General features: G+C 49.1%; 1 protein-coding gene across 1 annotated transcript in view; it reads left to right on the forward strand.

Annotated features, from left to right (window-relative positions):
* wdr97 (WD repeat domain 97) overlaps nt 1–23,894 on the forward strand; it is a 45,707-nt gene that overhangs the window by 16,402 nt on the left and 5,411 nt on the right. Inside the window, exons 4-6 of the mRNA XM_078229511.1 lie at nt 15,435–15,542; nt 18,255–18,475; nt 20,509–20,564. Coding sequence (XP_078085637.1) covers nt 15,435–15,542; nt 18,255–18,475; nt 20,509–20,564 — 385 coding nt within the window. The remainder of the gene's footprint in view (nt 1–15,434; nt 15,543–18,254; nt 18,476–20,508; nt 20,565–23,894) is intronic.

Genomic DNA, 23,894 nt, shown 5'->3' on the forward strand with positions numbered 1-23,894 from the left:
CCCTAACTCTAACCCGAACCCTAACCCTAACACTAACCCTAACACTAACCCCAACCCTAACCCTAACACTAACCCTAACCCTAACTCTAACTCTAACTCAAATTCTAACTCTACCCCAACTCTACCCCTAACTCTAACCCGAACCCTAACCCTAACACTAACCCTAACCCTAACACTAACCCCAACCCTAACCCTATCCCAAACACTAACCCGAACCCTAACCCTAACCCGAACTCTAACTCTAACCCAAAACCTAATTCTAACCCGAACCCTAATTTTAACCCTCACCCAAACCCTAACCCTAACCCTAACACTAACCCTAACCCTAACACTAACCCCAACCCTAACCCTAACCCTAACTCTAACCCTAACCCTAACCCTAACTCTAACCCTAACCCTAACTCTAACCCTAACTCTAACTCTAACGCTAACTCTAACCCTAACCCTAACCCAAAACCTAATTCTAACCCGAACCCTAATTCTAACCCTCACCCAAACCCTAACCCTAACTCTAACCCTAACCCTAACCCTCACCCTAACCCTCACCCTAACTCTAACCCTAACCCTAACCCTAACTCTAACCCTATCTCTAACCCTAACTCTAACCCTAACCCTAACTCTAACTCCAACCCTAACTCGAATCCTCAACCTAACCCTAACCCTAACTCTGACCCTAACCCTAACCCTAACCCTAACCCTAACTCTAACTCTAACCCTAACCCTCACCCTCACCCTAACCCTAACTCTAACCCTAACCCTAACCCTAACTCTAACTCTAACCCTAACCCGAATTCTAACTCTAACCCTAACTCTAACCCTAACCCTAACTCTAATCGAAGACAGAGGGTGGTGGTGGATGGAAAATTTTCGGATTGGAGGCAGGTTGCTAGCGGAGTGCCACAGGGATCAGTGCTTGGTCCTCTGCTGTTTGTGATTTTTATTAATGACTTAGAGGTGGGGGCTGAAGGGTGGATCAGTAAATTTGCTGATGACACCAAGATTGGTGGAGTTGTGGATGAGGTGGAGGGCTGTTGTAGGCTGCAAAGAGACATAGATAGGATGCAAAGCTGGGCTGAAAAATGGCAAATGGAGTTTAACCCTGATAAGTGCGAGGTGATTCATTTTGGTAGGACTAATTTAAATGTGGATTACAGGGTCAAAGGTAGGGTTCTGAAGACTGTGGAGGAACAGAGAGATCTTGGGGTCCATATCCACAGATCTCTAAAGGTTGCCACTCAAGTGGATAGAGCTGTGAAGAAGGCCTATAGTGTGTTAGCTTTTATTAACAGGGGGTTGGAGTTTAAGAGCCGTGGGGTTATGCTGCAACTGTACAGGACCTCGGTGAGACCACATTTGGAATATTGTGTGCAGTTCTGGTCACCTCACTATAAGAAGGACGTGGAAGCGCTGGAAAGAGTGCAGAGGAGATTTAGCAGGATGCTGCCTGGTTTGGAGGGTAGGTCTTATGAGGAAAGGTTGAGGGAGCTAGGGCTGTTCTCTCTGGAGCGGAGGAGGCTGAGGGGAGACTTAATAGAGGTTTATAAAATGATGAAGGGGATAGATAGAGTGAACGTTCAAAGACTATTTCCTCGGGTGGATGGAGCTATTACAAGGGGGCATAAGTATAGGGTTCGTGGTGGGAGATACAGGAAGGATATCAGAGGTAGGTTCTTTACGCAGAGAGTGGTTGGGGTGTGGAATGGACTGCCTGCAGTGATGGTGGAGTCAGACACTTTAGGAACATTTAAGCGGTTATTGGATAGGCACATGGAGCACACCAGGATGATAGGGAGTGGGATAGCTTGATCTTGATTTCAGATAAAGCTCGGCACAACATCGTGGGCCGAAGGGCCTGTTCTGTGCTGTACTGTTCTATCTTCTAACCCTAACCCTAAACCGAACCCGAATTCTAAGCCTAACCCGAATCCTAACTCTAACCTTAACCCGAACTCTAAACCTAACCCAAACTCTAACTCTAACCCGAACCCTAACCCAAACCCTAACCCTAATTCTAACCCTAACCCTAACCCCAACTCTAACCCCAACTCTAACCCTAACTCTAACCCTAACTCTAACCCTAACTCTAACCCTAACTCTAACCCTAACTCTCACCCTAACCCTAACCCCAACCCTAACTCTAACCCTAACACTAACACTAACTCTAACTCTAACCCTAACTCTAACCCTAACCCGAACCCTAACCCTAACTCTAACCCTAACCTTAAGCCTAACTCTAACCCTAACTCTAACCCTGAGCCTAATCCTAACCCTAATCCTAACCCTAATCCTAACCCTAATTCTAACCCTAACCCTAACCCTAACCCGAACCCGAACCCTAACCCCAACTCTAACCCTAACTCTAACCCTAACCCTAACCCTAACCCTAACTCTAACCCTAACCCTAACTCTAAATCTAACCCTAACTCTAACCCTAACCCTAACCCGAACCCCAACTCTAACCCCAACTCTAACCCTAACTCTATCCCCAATTCTAACCCTAACCCGAACCCTAACCCCAACTCTAACCCTAACTCTAACCCTAACCCTAACTCTAACCCTAACCCTAACTCTAAATCTAACCCTAACCCTAACCCTAACCCCAACTCTAACCCCAACTCTAACCCTAACTCTACCCCTAATTCTAACCCTAACCCGAACCCTAACCCCAACTCTAACCCTAACTCTACCCCTAATTCTAACCCTAACCCCAACTCTAACCCCAACTCTAACCCTAACTCTAACCCTAACCCTAACTCTAACCCTAACCCTAACTCTAACTCTAACTCTAACCCTAACCCTAACCCTCACCCTAATTCTAACCCTAACCCTAACCCCAACTCTAACCCCAACTCTAACCCCAACTCTAACCCCAACTCTAACCCCAACTCTAACCCCAACTCTAACCCTAACTCTAACCCCAACTCTAACCCTAACTCTAACCCTAACCCTAACTCTAACCCTAACCCTAACTCTAACTCTAACCCTAACCCTAACCCTCACCCTAATTCTAACCCTAACCCTAACCCTAACCCCAACTCTAACCCCAACTCTAACCCCAACTCTAACCCTAACTCTAACCCCAACTCTAACCCTAACTCTAACCCCAACTCTAACCCTAACCCTAACTCTAACCCTAACCCTAACTCTAACTCTAACTCTAACCCTAACCCTAACCCTCACCCTAATTCTAACCCTAACCCTAACCCTAACCCCAACTCTAACCCTAACTCTAACCCCAACTCTAACCCCAACTCTAACCCCAACTCTAACCCCAACTCTAACCCTAACTCTGACCCTAACTCTAACCCCAACTCTAACCCTAACTCTAACCCCAACTCTAACCCCAACTCTACCCCTAATTCTAACCCTAACCCTAACCCTAGCCCTAACCCTAACCCCAACTCTAACCCTAACCCTAACCCTAACCCTAACTCTAACCCTAACTCTAACCCTAACCCTAACCCTAACTCTAACTCTAACTCTAACCCTAGCCCTAACCCTAACCCCAACTCTAACCCTAACCCTAACCCTAACTCTAACCCTAACCCTAACCCCAACTCTAACCCTAACTCTAACCCTAACCCTAACCCTAACTCGAACTCTAACTCTAACTCTAACCCTAACCCTAGCCCTAACCCTAACCCCAACTCTAACCCTAACCCTAACTCTAACCCTAACCCTAACCCTAACTCTAAATCTAACCCTAACTCTAACCTTAACCCTCACCCTAACCCTAACCCTAACTCTAACTCTAACCCAGCCTTCACTGCTCGCTGTGGAAGAGAACTCCACAGACTAATCACTCTTTTAAAGAATAAATTTCTCCTCATCTCTGTCTTAAATGGGAGACTTTATACTTTTAAACTGTGCCCTATTCAGCCTGCAGAGGGCACTCTTCAGCTGTAGGCAATAAAATGGAGCAAAACGTACTCTGACAGATAAATCAAAGAAAAAGGTTTAATAAAGAAACTTCATTACTCCAATACTTGAGGCCTCACCCTGGGCCATTCCAAACTCCCCAACAATTCCCAACAGGTTCTTATTTATACTGAGTCAGCTGGCCAGCTGATCATCACATCATTCTGTCATTGTGTGGAGATGCTGGCATTGGACTGGGGTGGGCACAGTAAGAAGTCTCACAAGAGGTCTCCACTCTTCACTCACCTGATGAAGGAGTAGCGCTCCAAAAGCTCGTGATTCCAAATAAACCTCTTGGACTTTAACCTCCAATGCCACCATCTCCACATCTTAGGTTTAAGGTGAGAGGGGAGAGATACAAAAGGGTCCAGAGGGGCAATGTTTTTCACATAGAGGGTGGCGAGTGTCTGGAACAAGCTGCCAGAGGTAGTAGTAGAGGCGGGTACAATTTTGTCTTTTAAAAAGCATTTAGACAGTTACATGGGTAGTGGACGGCATGGCGGCACAGTGGTTAGCACTGCTACTTCACAGCGCCAGGGACCCGGGCGGCACGGTGGCACAGTGGTTAGCACTGCTACTTCACAGCGCCAGGGACCCGGGCGGCACGGTGGCACAGTGGTGAGCACTGCTACTTCACAGCGCCAGGGACCCGGGTCCAATACCAGCTTGGGTCACTGTCTGTGTGGAGTTTGCACATTCTCCCCATATCTGCGTGAGTTTCCTCCGGGTGCTCCGGTTTCCCCCCGCAGACCAAAGACATGTGGCTTAGGTGAATTGGCCATGCTAAATTTACCCTAATGACAGGGGGACTAGCAGTGTATATGTGTGGGATTACGGGGATAGGGCCTGGGTGGGATTGTGGTCGGTGCAGACTCGATGGGCCAAATGACCTCCTTCTGCACTGTAGGGATTCTATGGGTAGAGAGGGAAATGGGCCAAACGCAGGCAATTGGGACTAGCTTAGTGGTAAAAACTGGGCAGCATGGACAAGTTGGGCCGAAGGGCCTGTTTCCATGCTGTAAACCTCTGTGACTCTAAGAATGTTATCCTGGGGGAAAGGGGGAAACTACCAGACATTATCTTCCAAATGGAAACCGCCCCCAGAAGAGGAAGGGTTGAGGTCCTGAGTTTGAGTTGGGATAGGACCTCGGAAAGATAGTAAATCACCGGATCATCCCCGGTGTAACTGCAGGAATGAAGCGTGAATGTGTGGCTGGGGAGAGGGTCTAGAAGTGAGGGCGACACATTCCTGAGGTATCATTACCGCCTCTAGGGCAGGAGGAACCTGCTCAAGAATCACAATAAGGTTAATGGGGATTCTGGGGAGGGCTGAAATGGGAGAAACAAAGTGGACTCGAGTAGAGACCAGTTCAGAAATAGAAAGGTAGGAGAATAGTCTGGAGAGGAGTGCGAGAACATTAGAAATTGGAACAGTTTGTAACTCAATAAGATGCTGAGCTTCTACCTCAATGTGTAGAGGCAAAAGGTCTTTACTTTAGAAAGGCGTCGTGTGTTAGCACAGGCTTGGTGGGCCGAAGGGCCTGTTCCTGTGCTCCACTGTTCTTTGTTCTAATGCCACTTTCTCGACCTGTCCCCTCATACCTTAATTCCCTTTTATATAAATGATCTGGAAGAAGGAGTAACTGGGGTGATCAGTAAGTTTGCGGACGACACAAAATTGGCAGGACTTGCAGATAGGGAGGAGCATTGTCAGAGGCTACAGAAGGATATAGATAGGCTGGAAATTTGGGCAAGGAAATGGCAGATGGAGTTCAATCCTGATAAATGCGAAGTGATGCATTTTGGTGGGAATAATGTAGGGAGGAGCTACACGATAAATGGAAGAACCATAAAGGGTGTAGAGACGCAGAGGGACCTGGGTGTGCAAGTCCACAGATCATTGAAGGTGACGTCACAGGTGGAGAAGGTGGTGAAGAAGGCATATGGCATGCTTGCCTTTATAGGACGGGGCATAGAGTATAAAAGTTGGGGTCTGATGTTGCAGATGTATAGAACGTTGGTTCGGCCGCATTTGGAATACTGCGTCCAGTTCTGGTCGCCACACTACCAGAAGGACGTGGAGGCTTTGGAGAGAGTACAGAAGAGGTTTACCAGGATGTTGCCTGGTATGGAGGGGCTTGGTTATGAGGAGAGATTGGGGAAACTGGGGTTGTTCTCCTTGGAAAGACGGAGGATGAGGGGAGACTTAATAGAGGTGTATAAAATTATGAAAGGCATAGTTAGGGTGAACGGTGGGAAGCTTTTCCCCGGGTCGGTGGTGACGTTCACGAGGGGTCATAGGTTCAAGGTGAAGGGGGGGAGGTTTAACACAGATATCAGAAGGACATATTTCACACAGAGGGTCGTGGGGGCCTGGAATGTGTTGCCGGGCAAGGTGGTGGAGGCGGACACACTAGGAACGTTTAAGACTTATCTAGACAGCTATATGAACGGAGTGGGAATGGAGGGATACAAAAGAGTGGTCTAGTTTGGACCAGGGAGCGGCGCGGGCTAATTGTTCCTTGTTTCTCGTTTCAAGGCTTCATTCTATGATCATCTTGCTGGTGCCAGTACAGAGCGAGACTGCGGATAGTTGGGAACCTGTCTCGGGGGCAGGGAATTCATATGGTGTTCGTGGAAGTGGAAATGACTAGGGTTGGGAAGCATTTTCCGATCAGGGCCATTGTGATCTCCTGGACTCGTTTCGATCGCCTCAGGGGGTCGGAGAGGAATTTCCCAGATTTTTTTTCCCCATATTGGCCCTGGGGTTTTTCACTCTGGGTTTTCGCCTCTCCCTGGAGATCACATGGTCTGGAATGGGGGGGTGGGGGTGAGTTAATAGGTTGTAATGAACAAAGCATCGTAGCTGTGGGGGACAGCTCGGTGGATAGGATATTGGTATGTAGATAGGCTGGAAAATTGGGCGGGGATCCTGGATTCAGGATTCAATCCTGGACCGGGGAGCGGCGCGGGCTTGGAGGGCCGAAGGGCCTGTTCCTGTGCTGTATTGTTCTTTGTTCTTTGTTCTTTAGTGACCTGAAATCTATTCAGCTCAGCCTATATTCAGCAACGGAGCTTGCATGATCCTCTGGAGACAGAATTTCAAAGATTCACACCTTTGAATGAAATAGTTCCTCCTCATCTCAGTCGGAAATGGCCTGCCCTTTATTCCAAGACCGTGTTCTCTGGTTCCAGACTCACCAGCCAGGGGGAAACATCTTATCTGCCTTCTTAATCCTTCTACGAATGTTATACGTTTCAATCATCTCACATTCTTCTAAACTCCTGAGCAAGATTGGAGAGCAGAGGGAGGCAGTTTGTCTGAAAGAGCTGTCGAGTCTAATCCCACCACCCATGGTGCTGTGAGTTACTGCATCTCAAGTGTATACCAATGTGTTGATTTTAAATGCAATTAAAGTTTCCCCACCGCCCTCTGAATGAAACACTTCCTCCCAGATCCTCACATTCTCCTGTCAATCACTTTAAATCTCTGCCTCCTGCCTCCCTGGTGAGGGAAATAGAACATTCCTGTCCACTCTATCTGGGTCCCTCAGTACCCTGTATATCTCAATCTGATGATTTGGAGGAAAATGTAACTGGTTTGATTGGTAAGCTTGAGGACGACACAAAGGTTGGTGGATTTGCAGATAGCGATGAGGACCATCAGAGGATACAGCAGGATATAGATCGATTGGAGACTTGAATGGAGAGATGGCAGATGGAGGTAATGCATTTTGGAAGGTCTAATACAGATAGGAAATATACAGTAAATGGCAGAACCCTTAAGAACATAAGAACATAAGAAATAGGAGCAGGAGTAGGCCATCTAGCCCCTCGAGCCTGCCCCGCCATTCAATAAGATCATGGCTGATCTGACGTGGATCAGTACCACTTACCCGCCTGATCCCCATAACCCTTAATTCCCTTACCGATCAGGAATCCATCCATCCGCGCTTTAAACATATTCAGCGAGGTAGCCTCCACCACCTCAGTGGGCAGAGAATTCCAGAGATTCACCACCCTCTGGGAGAAGAAGTTCCTCCTCAACTCTGTCTTAAACCGACCCCCCTTTATTTTGAGGCTGTGTCCTCTAGTTTTAACTTCCTTACTAAGTGGAAAGAATCTCTCCGCCTCCACCCTATCCAGCCCCCGCATTATCTTATAAGTCTCCATAAGATCCCCCCTCATCCTTCTAAACTCCAACGAGTACAAACCCAATCTCCTCAGCCTCTCCTCATAATCCAAACCCCTCATCTCCGGTATCAACCTGGTGAACCTTCTCTGCACTCCCTCCAATGCCAACATATCCTTCCTCATATAAGGGGACCAATACTGCACACAGTATTCCAGCTGCGGCCTCACCAATGCCCTGTACAGGTGCATCAAGATTTTAGTAAGGCGTTTGATAAGGTTCACCATGGTAGGCTTCTGCAGAAAATGCAGATGTATGGGATTGGGGGTGATCTAGGAAATTGGATCAGGAATTGGCTAGCGGATAGGAAACAGAGGGTGGTGGTTGATAGTAAATATTCATCATGGAGTGCGGTTACAAGTGGTGTACCTCAGGGATCTGTTTTGGGGCCACTGCTGTTTGTAATATTTATTAATGATCTGGATGAGGGTATAGTTGGGTGGATTAGCAAATTTGCTGATGACACCAAAGTCGGTGGTGTGGTAGACAGTGAGGAAGGGTGTCGTAGTTTGCAGGAAGACTTAGACAGGTTGCAAAGTTGGGCCGAGAGGTGGCGGATGGAGTTTAATGCGGAGAAGTGTGAGGTAATTCACTTTGGTAGGAATAACAGATGTGTTGAGTATAGGGCTAACGGGAGGACTTTGAATAGTGTGGAGGAGCAGAGGGATCTAGGTGTATGTGTGCATAGATCCCTGAAAGTTGGGAATCAAGTAGATAAGGTTGTTAAGAAGGCATATGGTGTCTTGGCGTTTATTGGTAGGGGGATTGAATTTAGGAGTCGTAGCGTTATGTTGCAACTGTACACAACTCTGGTGCGGCCGCACTTGGAGTACTGTGTGCAGTTCTGGTCCCCACATTACAGGAAGGATGTGGAGGCTTTGGAGAGGGTGCAGAGGAGGTTTACCAGGATGTTGCCTGGTATGGAGGGGAGATCCTATGAGGAGAGGCTGAGGGATTTGGGATTGTTTTCGCTGGAAAGGCGGCGGCTAAGAGGGGATCTTATTGAAACATATAAGATGATTAGAGGTTTAGATAGGGTGGATAGTGATAGCCTTTTTCCTCTGATGGAGAAATCCAGCACGAGGGGGCATGGCTTTAAATTGAGGGGGGGTAGTTATAGAACCGATGTCAGGGGTAGGTTCTTTACCCAGAGGGTGGTGAGGGATTGGAATGCCCTGCCAGCATCAGTAGTAAATGCGCCTAGTTTGGGGGCGTTTAAGAGATCCGTAGATAGGTTCATGGACGAAAAGAAATTGGTTTAGGTTGGAGGGTCACAGTTTTTTTTTTAACTGGTCGGTGCAACATCGTGGGCCGAAGGGCCTGTTCTGCGCTGTAATGTTCTATGTTCTATGTTCTATCCCTGCTTTTATATTCTATCCCCCTCGCAATATAGGCCAACATCCCATTTGCCTTCTTGATCACCTGTTGTACCTGCAGACTGGGCTTTTGCGTCTCATGCACAAGCACCCCCAGGTCCCTTTGCACGGTAGCATGTTTTAATTTGTTTCCATTGAGATAGTAATCCCATTTGTTATTATTTCCTCCAAAGTGTATAACCTTGCATTTATCAACGTTATACTCCATTTGCCATATCCTCGCCCACTCACTCAGCCTGTCCAAATCTCTCTGCAGATCTTCTCCGTCCTCCACACGATTCACTTTTCCACTTATCTTTGTGTCGTCTGCAAACTTCGTTACCCTACACTCCGTCCCCTCCTCCAGATCATCTATATAAATGGTAAACAGTTGCGGCCCGAGTACCGATCCCTGTGGCACGCCACTAGTTACCTTCCTCCAACCGGAAAAACACCCATTTATTCCGACTCTTTGCTTCCTGTCGGATAGCCAGTCCCCAATCCACTTTAACACACTACCCCCAACTCCGTGTGCCCTAATCTTCTTCAGCAGCCTTTTATGGGGCACCTTATCAAACGCCTTTTGGAAATCCAAAAACACCGCATCCACCGGTTCTCCTCCATCAACCGCCCTAGTCACATCTTCATAAAAATCCAACATGTTCGTCAAGCACGACTTTCCCCTCATGAATCCATGCTGCGTCTGATTGATCGAACCATTTCTATCCAGATGCCCTGCTATCTCCTCCTTAATAATGGATTCCAGCATTTTCCCTACTACAGACGTTAAGCTGACCGGCCTATAGTTACCCGCCTTTTGTCTCCTTCCTTTTTTAAACAGCGGCGTAACATTAGCCGTTTTCCAATCAACCGGCACTACCCCAGAATGCAACGAGTTTTGATAAATAATCACTAACGCATCCACTATTACCTCTGACATTTCTTTCAATACCCTGGGATGCATTCCATCCGGACCCGGGGACTTGTCCACCTTCAGTCCCATTAGTCTACCCAGCACTGCCTCTCTGGTAACATTAATTGTATTAAGTATTTCTCCTGCTGTCAACCCTCTATCGTTAATATTTGGCAAACTATTTGTGTCCTCCACCGTGAAGACCGACACAAAAAACTTATTTAAAGACTCAGCCATATCCTCATTTCCCACTATTAACTCCCCCCTCTCGTCCTCCAAGGGTCCAACATTCACTCTAGCCACTCTATTCCTTTTTATATATTTATAAAAACTTTTACTATCATTTTTTATATTAATTGCTAGCCTAGCTTCATAGTCTATCCTTCCTTTCTTTATCGCTTTCTTAGTCTCTCTTTGTTGTTTCTTAAATTTTTCCCAATCACTTGTTTCTCCACTATTTTTGGCCACTCTGTACGCAGCTGTTTTTATTTTAATACTCTCCTTTATTTCCTTCGTTATCCACGGCTGGTTCTCCCTTTTCTTACAATCCTTGTTTTTTGCTGGAATATATTTTTGCTGAGAACTGAAAAGGATCTCCTTAAAAATCCTCCACTGTTCCTCAGCTATCCTACCTGCCAGCCTGCTCTCCCAGTCTACCTTAGCCAATTCATCCCTCATCCTATCATATTTCCCTCTGTTCAAACAGAGGACACTGGTTTGAGACCAAACTTTCTCCTCTTCCATCTGAATCAGAAATTCGATCATATTGTGGTCACTAGACCCAAGAGGGTCCTTCACAATAAGATCCTTAATTCTACCTACCTCGTTACACAATACCAGATCCAAAATAGCTCGTTCCCTCGTCGGTTCCGTAACATGCTGTTCAAGGAAACTATCCCGACAGCATTCTAAGAACTCTTCCTCCATTCCACCCTTACCGACTTGAGTCTGCCAGTCAATGTGCATGTTGAAGTCCCCCATGATTATTGCCGTTCCGTTTTTACACGCATCCCTTATCTGCTTGTTTATAGCCCTCCCTACCTCAACATTATTATTCGAGGGCCTATATACCACACCTACTAGTGTCTTTCTCCCTCTACTATTCCTCATCTCTACCCATAACGATTCCACGTTTTGTTCCTCAGAGCCTATGTCATCCCTCAGTACTACCCTGATATTATCTCTTATTAATAGCGCGACCCCACCACCTTTTCCTTCCTGTCTATTCTTCCTAAACGCCTGATACCCCTGGATATTCATCTCCCAGTCCTGGTCACCTTTCAGCCACGTTTCTGTAATGGCCACTAGATCGTACCCACTTGTGCTGATTTGCACCATCAACTCATTCACCTTGTTCCGAATGCTTCGTGCATTCAGGCAAAGTGTCCTTATTCCAGCTTTTATCTGAACCCGCTTTGATGAGTCGCGAACACCGTCTCCCTCTACTTCCTTATCTAAATTACCGCCTTCATTCACTTGCACCCTCTCCTCTACCATTAATTTTGTAATTCCCCTTACCCCTGCATCCTCCCCCCCATCAATTAGTTCCTTGATCCTAGTCAACTCTTCTAGCTCCCCTCCCCCCAACCTATCTAGTTTAAATTCTCCTTAAGAGTATTGATAGGCAGAAGGATCTGGGTGTACAGGTATACAGGTCACTGAAAGTGGCAATGCAGGTGGAGAAGGTAGTCAAGAAGGCATACGGCATGCTTGCCTTCATCGGCTGGGGCATTGAGTTTAAAAATTGGCAAGTCATGTTGCTGCTTTATAGAACCTTAGTGAGGCCGCACTTGGAATATAGTGTTCAATTCTGGTCGCCACACTGCCAGAAGGATGTGGAGGCTTTGGAGAGGGTACAGAAAAGGTTTACCAGGATGTTGCCTGGTACGGAGGACATTAATATGAGGAGAGGTTGGAGAAACTTGGTTTGTTCAACCCAGCATATCCAATCGTCCCTCATTGCTAAAATTCTCCATTCCTGGCAATGTCCTCTGTATCCTCTCGAGTGTGTTCACAGCCCTCCTGTACCACAGTGACCAGACTGTATACAGTCCTCTAGCTGTGCTCCAACTAGAGTTTTGTGCAGTTCGAATATAACATCCCTGCATTTATACTCTAGCTTTCAGCTAATAAAGGAAGTTATCCCATATCATATAATCCTACAGTACAGAAGGAGACCGTTCGGCCCATCAAGTCTGCACCGACCACAATCCCACCCTATCCCTGCAACTTCATGCATTTACCCCGCTAATCTCCCTGACACTAAGGGGCAATTTAGCATGGCCAATCAACCTAACCCGCACATCTTTGGACTGTGGGAGGAAACCGGAGCACCCGGAGGAAACCCACGCAGACACAGAGAGAACGTGCAAACTCCACACAAACAGCGACCCGAGGCTGGAATCGAACCTGGGTCCCTGGCGCTGTGAGGCAGCAGTGCTAACCACTGTGCCGCCGTGCCTTCTTAGCCAATGTACCTATCTTCAGGGAGCTGGATGTGACCTCCGTGGTCCCTCTGTGCTTTATTTTTTCTCAGTTTCCTTCATTTATTGTACATTCCCTCATCTTATTTAATCTCTGAGTCAACATTTTATTCTGTGCGTTTGGAAGTTAATACCTGCGGGGGTGACTGGAGATTGCAATATTTGGCGTCCCCGACTTGCCTGGGAGCAGGGGTAGAATCCTGTTGGGAAATTGTAAAGGGTCACAGGTCGGTTCAAAGGGCAGAGGGTCGTGGAGAGCAGAGAGAGAGGTGGATCAGTGAATTGCTGCTGTCAGCTGAGGGGGCTGGGAGCTGTTAGCTCCGTGTTCCTGAGGGGGTTTCTGATTTGATTTATTATTGTCACATGTACATACAGTGAAAAGTATTGCTTTTTGCGCCGCTATGCAGACAAAACATACCGTTCATAGAGAAGGAAAGGAGAGAGTGCAGAATGTAGTGTTACAGTCATAGCTAGGGTGTAGAGAAAGATCAACTTCATGCGAGGTAGGTCCATTCAAAAATCTGACAGCAGCAGGGAAGAAGCTGTTCTTGAGTCGGTCGGTACGTGACCTCAGACTTTTGTATCTTTTTCCCGATGGAAGAAGGTGGAAGAGAGAATGTCCGGGGTGCGTGGGGTCCTTAATTATGCTGGCTGCTTTGCCGGGGCAGTGGGAAGTGTAGACAGAGTCAATGGATGGGAGGCTGGTTTGCGTGATGGATTGGGCTACATTCATGATCCTTTATAATTTCTTGCGGTCTTGGGCAGAGCAGGAGCCCCATACCAAGCTGTGATACAACCAGAGAGAATGCTTTCTATGGTGCATCTGTAAAAGTTGGTGAGAGTCGTAGCTGACATGCCAAATTTCCTTAGTCTTCTGAGAAAGTAGAGGTGTTGGTGGGCTTTCTTAATTATAGTGTCAGCATGGGGGGACCAGGACAGGTTGTTGGTGATCTGGACACCTAAAAACTTGAAGCTCTCGACCCTTCCTACTTCGTCCCCGTTGATGTAGACAGGGGCATGTTCTCCTTTACGCTTCCTGAAGTCGATGACAATCTCCTTCGTTTTGTTGACACTGAGGGAGAGATTATTGTTGCCCCACCAGTTCACCAGATTCTCTATCTCATTCCTGTACTCTGTCTCATCATTGTTTGAGATCCGAATTTGGGGTTCGGTGAAACCCCGGGAGCTGTTCTCTCTGTGTTTTGGGACGGGTTGTGTTTGGTAAAGAAGGGTGAAGGATGGCGGTGATGGAGGGAAGGGCGGGGGTGCCGGCACATCCCTGTTTGACTCTGGTCTTGACCTTGGAGGTTTCTGTCCTTTTTCCATCGTATACACACCCACATCAACACTCCTTGTTAGACTGAGCAGGCTGCCCATGTCTGGAGACGCACAAGACAGACAGCACATTGCTCACATCTGTTTCCATGGCTAGTCATTCCAGGAACAGGTCGCGACCCTGAGGTCTAGCTCGAGGGAGCACTCCACATCAAGCATGGCTGAGCAGGGGACTCGAACCACTCATGGAGTGGGGCCTAAGCCAAAGAATCATTGAATCCTACAGTGCAAAGGAGGCCATTCGGCCCATTGAATCTGCACCAACCACAATCCCACCCAGACCCTATCCCCATAACCCCATACATTGACCTTAGCTAGTCCCCCTGACACTAAGGGATAATTTAACTTGGCCAATCAACCTCACCCGCACATCTTTGGACTGTGGGAGGAAACCTGAGCACCCGGAGGAAACCCACGCAGACATGGGGAGAATGTGCAGTCTCCACACAGTGACCCATGGCGCTATGAGGCAGCCATGCTAGCCACTGTGCCACCGTGCTGCCCTGGCGTCTGGGTCAGAGGCAGGGATTTTACCCTCTGCACCACCGGACCCCCCACCCCTCACTCCTACCTCCCACAACCCCATCGGTCTGCTGCTAGCTTAAAGAAATTCAGAACCAGCGGCTACAAGCTTCCTTTAATAAATCCATCCTTGATTTCTGGGTGTGTCTGAGTGATGATTCATGCTGCCTCTCTGAATATTTTCAGTCTCCTACCAGCTGGGTTTGGCTGACGGCTTGGTAATTACTCCCTCTATCCCACCCTCCTTCTGGAAAGAACAAAGAACAATACAGCACAGGAACAGGCCCTTCGGCCCTCCAAGCCCGCGCCGCTCCCTGGTCCAAACTAGACCATTCTTTTGTATCCCTCCATTCCCACTCCATTCATGTGGCTATCTAGATAAGTCTTAAACGTTCCCAGTGTGTCCGCCTCCACCACCTTGCCCGGCAGCGCATTCCAGGCCCCCACCACCCTCTGTGTAAAATACATCCTTCTGATATCCGTGTTAAACCTCCCCCCCTTCACCTTGAACCTATGACCCCTCGTGAACGTCACCACCGACCTGGGAAAAAGCTTCCCACCGTTCACCCTATCTATGCCTTTCATAATTTTATACACCTCTATTAAGTCACCCCTCATCCTCCGCCTTTCCAGTGAAAGATGGAGGATGAGGGGAGAATGCTGAATGAGGTGCAGCAGAGTCACTGTGAAGATTAACGCTGTCTTCCCTCCCTCAGGAACACATCCGCTCCGCCATGAAGTCGCTGAAAAAGGGGAAAACGCTGAGGGGGTCGTTACCCATTCCGCAAAGCCCCTCACCCTCCGGCAGATCCCCTGCTGTTTTGGTTAGTATGGGGGGCGGGGATGGGCGGGACAGGTCTGTGTTCACTGTGACACCCAATCTCAAACCCCCCACCCCAATTCACATTGCAAGCTGAGTTCACTGAGTTTAACCCCCACGCATCCCATTCATCCCCGTGGGGGGCAGAGTCAGGGAACTGGGGCCAGTTAGTGGGGTTTAGGTGGAGTGGCGGGGGGGGGTAAAGTGATGATGGGGGACTGGGGGGTTCAGTGGTGCTGGGAATGGGGGCAGGGACGGGATGAGGATCAGAGTTTCAGCTGAGGACTTGGTGAGGTGTTCACTCGGACACTCACACGGGTAGGGGGAGGTTAGAGAATGTTTCGGGGGGATGAGGGAGGTTACAGAATGGGTGGGGGGGAGGGTGGAGGTTAGAGAATGGGTGGGGGGGCAGGGGGAGGTTAAGGAATGGGTGGGGGGGGTGGGAGGAGGTTATAGAATGAGTGGGGAGATGGGTGGCGGGGGGGTTATAGAATGGGTGGGGGGTGGGGGTGGGGGGAGGATAGAGAACGGGTGGGGGCGTGAACAAAGAACAATACAGCACAGGAACAGGCCCTCCGGCCCTCCAAGCCTGCGCCGCTCATGTGCCCAACTAGACCATCCGTTTGTATCCCTCTATTCCCAGTCTGTTCATGTGGCTATCTAGATAAGTCTTAAACGATCCCAGCGTGTCCGCCTCAATCACCTTGCTTGGCAGTGCATTCCAGGCCCCCACCACCCTCTGTGTAAAATACGTCCCCCTGACATCTGTGTTGAACCTTGCCCCCCTTCACCTTGAACCTGTGTCCCTTCTGTTCGTCACCTCCGACCTGGGAAAAAGCTTCCACTGTTCACCCTATCTATGCCCTTCATAATTTTGTACACCTCTATTAGGTCGCCCCTCATCCTCCGTCTTTCCAGAGAGAACATCCCCAGTTTACCCAATCTCTCCTCATAGCTAAGATCCTCCATACCAGGCAACATCTTGGTAAACCTTTTCTGCACTCTCTCTAACGCCTCCACGTCCTTCTGGTAGTGTGGCGACCAGAACTGGACGCAGTACTCCAAATGTGGCCTCACCATCGTTCTATACAGCCGCAACATCATATGCCAACTTTTATATTCTATGCCTCGTCCAATAAAGGCAAGTATGCCTTATGCCTTCTTCACCACCCTCTCCACCTGTGCTGCCACCTTTAAGGATCTGTGGACATGTACACCCAGGTCCCCCTGTGTGTTTATACTCCTGATGGTTCTGCCATTTATTGTATAGCTCCCCCTTACATTAGATCTACCGAAATGCATCACTTCGCATTTATCTGGATTAAATTCCATCTGCCATTTCTCCGCCCAATGTTCCAGCCTATCTATATCCTGCTGTATTCTCTGACAATGTTCATCACTATCCGCAACTCCAGCAATCTTCGTGTCGCCCGCAAACTTACTGATCACACCAGCTACATCTTCCTCCAAATAATTTATATATATCACAAACAGCAGAGGTCCCAGTACAGAGCCCTGCGGAACACCACTAGTCACAGACCTCCAACCGGAAAAAGACCCCTCCACTGTTACCCTCTGTCTTCTATGGCTAAGCCAGTTCTCCACCCATCTAGCTAGCCAACCTTTTATCCCATGTGATTTAACCTTTTGCACCAGCCTGCCATGAGGGACCTTGTCAAACGCTTTACTAAAATCCATATAGACGACATCCACGGCCCTTCCCTCGTCAATCGTTTTTGTCACCTCCTCAAAAAACTCAACCAAATTTGTGTGGCATGACCTCCCTCGTACAAAACCATGCTGTCTATCGCTAATGAGATTATTCAGTTCTAAATGCGCATACATCCTATCTCTAAGAATCTTCTCCAACAATTTCCCTATCACGGACGTCAAGCTCACCGGCCTATAATTACCCGGGTATCCTTGCTACCCTTCTTAAATAACGGGACCACATTTGCTATCCTCCAATCCTCTGGGACCTCACCTGTGTCCAGTGAAGAGACAAAGATTTCTGTTAGAGGCCCAGCAATTGCATCTCTCGCCTCCCTGAGGAGTCTGGAATAGATGCCATCTGGCCCTGGGGATTTGTCTGTCTTAATGTTTCCTAAAAAACCTAACACTTCCTCCCTTGTAATTGAGATTTTTTCTGATAGGTCAACACATCTCTCTGAGACAATACCAGTCAACATGTCCCTCTGTGAATACTGATGCCAAGTATTCGTTTAGGATCTCACCTACTTCCTTTGTTTCTTAGCATAAATCCCCTCCTTTGTCCCTGAAAGGTCCGATTCTTTCCCTAACAACCCTCTTGTTCCTAACGTATGTATAAAATGCCTTAGGCGTGGGGGGAGGTTCGGGAATGGCCGGGGGATGGATGCGGGGGGAGGTTAGAGAATGCGTGGGAGGGGAGGGCAGAGTTGAGCTCCATATGAGATGGGGGATCGCTGAGGTCTGGATTGGGATTCAGCTGGGGAGATGGGGTGGGATGAAGTCCTGGGGCTCCTATAGGGACAGTTGTAGGCTGGATGTTGGGGTGTCGCTGGGGGAGGGGGGAGTTCGGGTGGGGGCTGTGAGCTGGTTATTTGTGTTGAGGTAGAGATGAGAATGGGGGTGAGGGGGTTGGAGGTTCAGAAGGAACGGGGAGGGGGAGGTTTCAGCTGGTTTTTGGGATCCAGTTCAAACAAAAATCTTTTTGAAATAATCTTTCCAATGACAGCCAAGCAACCTCAACAAAGCAACCATCGTGATTCCAGAGAAGCTCCAGGCGGGTAACCTAATGCAGCTCAACCCCATCGAGGCCGTGAACTATTTCTGTGAACTCCAACTGCAGGAGAAGCTGAAGGAGATGATGGCAGCGGAAAGCCAGGAGGCTGTGGAAAAGCAGAATGACAGATCCAACCTGAAGAACACAGTGCTCTTCCTGCCCAAGGACCAGAGGTCAGCTCTCCACTCTGGGGTGGGAGGTCAATGAACGAAGGCTCAGTGGGGCTGCTGGGCCAGAACCCGAACCCAAGCCAAAGGCTCCAGGCTGCAGGCCCAGGTCCCAGGCTCCAGGCTGCAGGTCCCAGGTCCCAGGCTCCAGGCTGCAGGCCCAGGTCCCAGGTCCCAGGCTGCAGGCCCCAGGCCCCAGGTCCCAGGCTCCAGGCTCCAGGCCCAGGCTCCCGGCTCCAGGCTCCAGGCTCCAGGCTCCAGGCCCCAGTCCCCATGTTGAAGTGGAAAGTTTCCTGCTTCTTGACTGTGATAGAAAGACTCAACAAAATTTGTTCCGACTAAATAACTAGTCTTTATTTACGAAAGACTGCATGCAGTAATGGCCGAAACCTGAGTTTAGAGAGCAGTTGTTACAACTTGCTAATTCCTCCTCAAGTTCGCGCTTACATAAAGAATCAGTTCAGTATTTATACATAATCATTATCAGTTTGAGTGACTAGAGCTTATTCAGGAATTTGATCAGTAATAGAATCACAAGCAATGGCATAAATCATGGCACAACCTGCTGACCTCCTAGAACTCTTTGTCTCATCATTCACACCCTTATCTTATCCTTTGATAGAACAGAAAAAGGTCGGTGACTCCTTCATCCCTGACCTTATCTTGTCTGACTCATACAGCCTGAGGTGATGCGGAGTCAGCCTTATCAGGTCTTACAGGGGTCAGGCATTTTGGAACAGCTTGGTCAGCTTTTCTTATATTGTACCAAATAGTTGACCAACTTTCCCATCGTGTCATTACTTAGTTCGTACAACTTCACACCCAGATCTCAGGCTCCAGGCTGCAGGTGCCACGCTTCAAGCTCCAGGCCCCTGTCCCCAGGTTGCAGGCCCCAGGCCACAGGCCCCAGACCCAAGGCTCCAGGCCCCAGCCCCAGGCCCCAGTCCCCAGACTCCAGGCCCCAGGCCCCTGGCTGCAGGCCCCAGGCTCCAGGCTCCAGGCTGCAGGCCCCAGATTCCAGATTCCAGACCCTCTGACAATGCAGCACTCCCTCAGTACTGACCCTCTGACAGTGCGGCGCTCCCTCAGCACTGACCCTCTGACAGTGCGGCGCTCCCTCAGCACTGACCCTCTGACAGTGCAGCACTCCCTCAGCACTGACCCTCTGACAGTGCGGCACTCCCTCAGTACTGACCCTCTGACAGTGCAGCACTCCCTCAGTACTGACCCTCTGACAGTGCGGCACTCCCTCAGCACTGACCCTCTGACAGTGCGGCACTCCCTCAGCACTGACCCTCTGACATTGCAGCACTCTCTCAGCAGTGACCTTCTGACTGTGTGGCATTCCCTCGGTACTGACCCTCTGACAGTGCGGCACTCCCTCAGTACTGACCCTCTGACAGTGCAGCATTCCCTCAACACTGACCCTCTGACAGTGCGGCACTCCCTCAGTACTGACCCTCTGACAGTGCGGCACTCCCTTAGTACTGACCCTCTGACAGTGTGGCACTCCCTCAGCACTGACCCTCTGACAGTGCAGCACTCCCACAGTACTGACCCTCTGACAGTGCAGCACTCCCTCAGCACTGACCCTCTGACAGAGCGGCACTCCCTCAGCACTGACCCTCTGACAGTGCGGCACTCCCTCAGCACTGACCCTCTGACAGTGCGGCACTCCCTCAGTACTGACCCTCTGACAGTGCAGCACTCCCTCAGTACTGACCCTCTGACAGTGCAGCACTCCCTCAGCACTGACCCTCTGACAGAGCGGCACTCCCTCAGTACTGACCCTCTGGCCGTGCAGCACTCCCTCAGTACTGACCCTCTGACAGTGCAGCACTCCCTCAGCACTGACCCTCTGACAGAGCGGCACTCCCTCAGTACTGACCCTCTGGCCGTGCAGCACTCCCTCTGTACTGATTCTGCTTTGCTGTAATATTTCTCACTGATTCTTGGCTCATTCCTGTTGGAGGGAAGTTTGGATATAGACTGTTTTAACCATTCACTAAATTTGTGGTGTTTTTGTCTTGTGTGTGTAGAGAACGAGCCATCCTGAGACTGGGCGAGACAACAGTGACAGAAGCACCACTGGAAAGTAAGTCTGGAGTCACCCAGAACTGGCTGGGCTCAGTAAGGTCTTAGCAATGAAATAATTATATAGCTGGACACACAGAAAGCCACGCTGATAATGTACAGGAAACAGAGAGAACTTCCAGAACATTCTGACCAGCCTCTGCTATCCTTCACCCAGTGGGTGGCATGGTGGCACAGTGGTTAGCACTGCTGCCTCACAGCACCAGAGACCCGGGTTCGATTCCGGCCTTGGGTCACTGTCTGTGTGGAGTTTGCACATTCTCCCCGTGTCTGCGTGGGTTTCCTCTGGGTGCTCCGGTTTCCTCCCACAGTCCAAAGATGTGCTGATTAGGGTGCATTGGCCATGATAAATTCTCCCTCAGTGTACCCGAACAGGCGCCGGGGTGTGGCGACTGGGGGATTTTCACAGCAACTTCATTGCAGTGTTAATGTAAGCCTACTTGTGACTAATGAATAAACTTTAAAATTTTATAACAAACAATCAATGGATCACCCAAGGCCAGGAGTACAGAAACACCCAATGTTGGTGATCGGTAAATACCCAAATCTGGGGGGTATCTATTTTCTTATCCTCCAATACATTCTGGTGTCATTTCTTCATTCACTGTTCATAGGGCCATTTGGCCCATTCTGCCTGTGCCAGCCCTTTGAGAGAACTTCCCAACTCATTCCCACCTGCCTACCTTTGGGACTATTTAAACACTGATGGAATTATAGGGTTAAAGTCTTCACTGTAACAGGAAGAATTTGCAAGGCTCCGGGGGAGTGGTCTTGAAACAAAGCCAGAGACCCAGAGAAAGGTTACAGTTCAGAATGAGGCCATTCAGCCCATCGGGTCTGCGTCGGCCAAAAGAGAGGATAAGGAAACTAGCCGCTGACTTTAATCCCATTCTCCAGCTCCTGCTCCGTGCCTCGCAGGTTAATCCCATTCTCCAGCTCCTGCTCCGTGCCTCGCAGGTTAATCCCATTCTCCAGCTCCTGCTCCGTGCCTCGCAGGTTAATCCCATTCCCCAGCTCCGTGCCTCGCAGGTTAATCCCATTCTCCAGCTCCTGCTCCGTGCCTCGCAGGTTAATCCCATTCCCCAGCTCCGTGCCTCGCAGGTTAATCCCATTCCCCAGCTCCGTGCCTCGCAGGTTAATCCCATTCTCCAGCTCCTGCTCCGTGCCTCGCAGGTTAATCCCATTCCCCAGCTCCTGCTCCGTGCCTCACAGGTTAATCCCATTCCCCAGCTCCTGCTCCGTGCCTCGCAGGTTAATCCCATTCTCCAGCTCCTGCTCCGTGCCTCACAGGTTAATCCCATTCTCTAGCTCCTGCTCCGTGCCTCGCAGGTTAATCCCATTCTCCAGCTCCTGCTCCGTGCCTCACAGGTTAATCCCATTCTCCAGCTCCTGCTCCGTGCCTCGCAGGTTAATCCCATTCCCCAGCTCCGTGCCTCACAGGTTAATCCCATTCTCCAGCTCCTGCTCCGTGCCTCACAGGTTAATCCCATTCCCCAGCTCCTGCTCCGTGCCTCACAGGTTAATCCCATTCTCCAGCTCCGTGCCTCGCAGGTTCCAGCCCCTCAGACACAGATCCAGCTACATTTTCAATGAATCGAGTGTTTCTTCCTCAGTCACCGACTCGGGCCGTGAATCGCAGACACCCAGCACCCTCTGGGTGAAAGGGTTTTCCTCATGTCCCCTCTAATCATCTACCAATCACCTTAAATCTCTGCCCCCTGGTAATTCCCCCTCAGCCCGGGGGAAACAAGCCTGTCTTGTCCACCCTGTCTGGCACCCTCAATATTTTGCACACCTCAATTAGTTCACCCCCTCAGCCTCCTCTGCTGTTGCCGATCCAAAATATCTGCAATTCTCGAGCCCTGGCAACTTTCTTGTAAATCTCCTCTGCACTCTCTCCAGAGCAATTACGTCCTTCCCTTGTCCAAATCATTAATATATAATGTGAACAGTTGGGGTCCCAGCACAGATCCCTGCAGAACCCCACTAGTCACTGCCTGCCAATCAGAAAAAGACCCATTTATGCCAACTCTTTGCTTCCTATCTGCTAACCAGCTTTCTATCCATCTCAAGACATTACCTGCAATCCCATGTACTTTAACTATATATAGTAGTCTGTTATGTGAGACCTTAGAAAATAAAAGCTCATGGTTTGGGGGTAACATGTTGGCATGGATTGACGATTGTCTGGCTGGCAGGAAATAGAGTTGGCATAAATGGGTAATTTTCTGGTTGACAGCGAGTGATGAGGGGTGTGTCACAGGGATCAGTGCTGGGCCCTCAAAACTTTACAATTCATGTAAATAATTTGGATGAAGGGACTGAAGGGTGGTTACTAAATTTGCTGATGACTTAAGGATAATTAGGAAAGTAAGTTGTGAGGAGGAAGCCACCAACCGGTCTATATCCTGCTGCATTAGAGGATACAGCAGGATATAGATCAGTTGGAGACTTGGGCGGAGAGATGGCAGATAGAGTTTAATCTGGACAAATGAGAGGTCATGCATTTTGGGAGGTCTAATACAGAAAGGAAATATGCAGTAAATGGCAGAACCCTTCAGAGTATTGATAGACAAAGGGATCTGGGTGTACAGGTACACAGGTCACTGAAAGTGGCAATGCAGGTGGAGAAGGTAGTCAAGAAGGCATACGGCATGCTTGCCTTCATCGGCCGGGGTATTGAGTTTAAAAATTGGCAAGTCATGTTGCAGCTTTATAGAACCTTAGTTAGGCCGCACTTGGAATATAGTGTTCAATTCTGGTCGCCACACTACCAGAAGGATGTGGAGGCTTTGGAGAGGGTACAAAAAAGATTTACCAGGATGTTGCCTGGTATGGAGGGCATTAGCTATGAGGAGAGGTTGGAGAACCTTGGTTTGTTCTCACTGGAACGACGGAGGTTGAGGGGCGACCTGATAGAAGTCTACAAGATTATGAGAGGCATGGTCAGAGTGGATAGTCAGAAGCTTTTCCCCAGGGTGGAAGAGTCAATTACTAGGGGGCATAGGTTTAAAGTGCAAGGGGCAAGGTTTAAAGGAGATGTATGAGGCAAGTTTTTTACATAGAGGGTGGTGGGTGCCTGGAACTCGTTGCCGGGGGAGGTAGTGGAAGCAGATACGATAGTGAGTTTTAAAGGGCGTCTGGACAAATACATGAATAGGATGGGAATAGAGGGATATGGTCCCCGGAAGGGTAGGTGGTTTTAGTTCAGTTGGGCAGCATGGTTGGTGCAGACTTGGAGGGCCAAAGGGCCTGTTCCTGTGCTGTAATTTTCTTTGTTCTTTGTCATAAGGAGGCTACAAAGGGACATCGATAAGGTTAAGTGAGCGGC

Source organism: Mustelus asterias, chromosome 2, assembly GCF_964213995.1.
Source record: "Mustelus asterias chromosome 2, sMusAst1.hap1.1, whole genome shotgun sequence".
Lineage (NCBI taxonomy): Eukaryota > Metazoa > Chordata > Chondrichthyes > Carcharhiniformes > Triakidae > Mustelus > Mustelus asterias.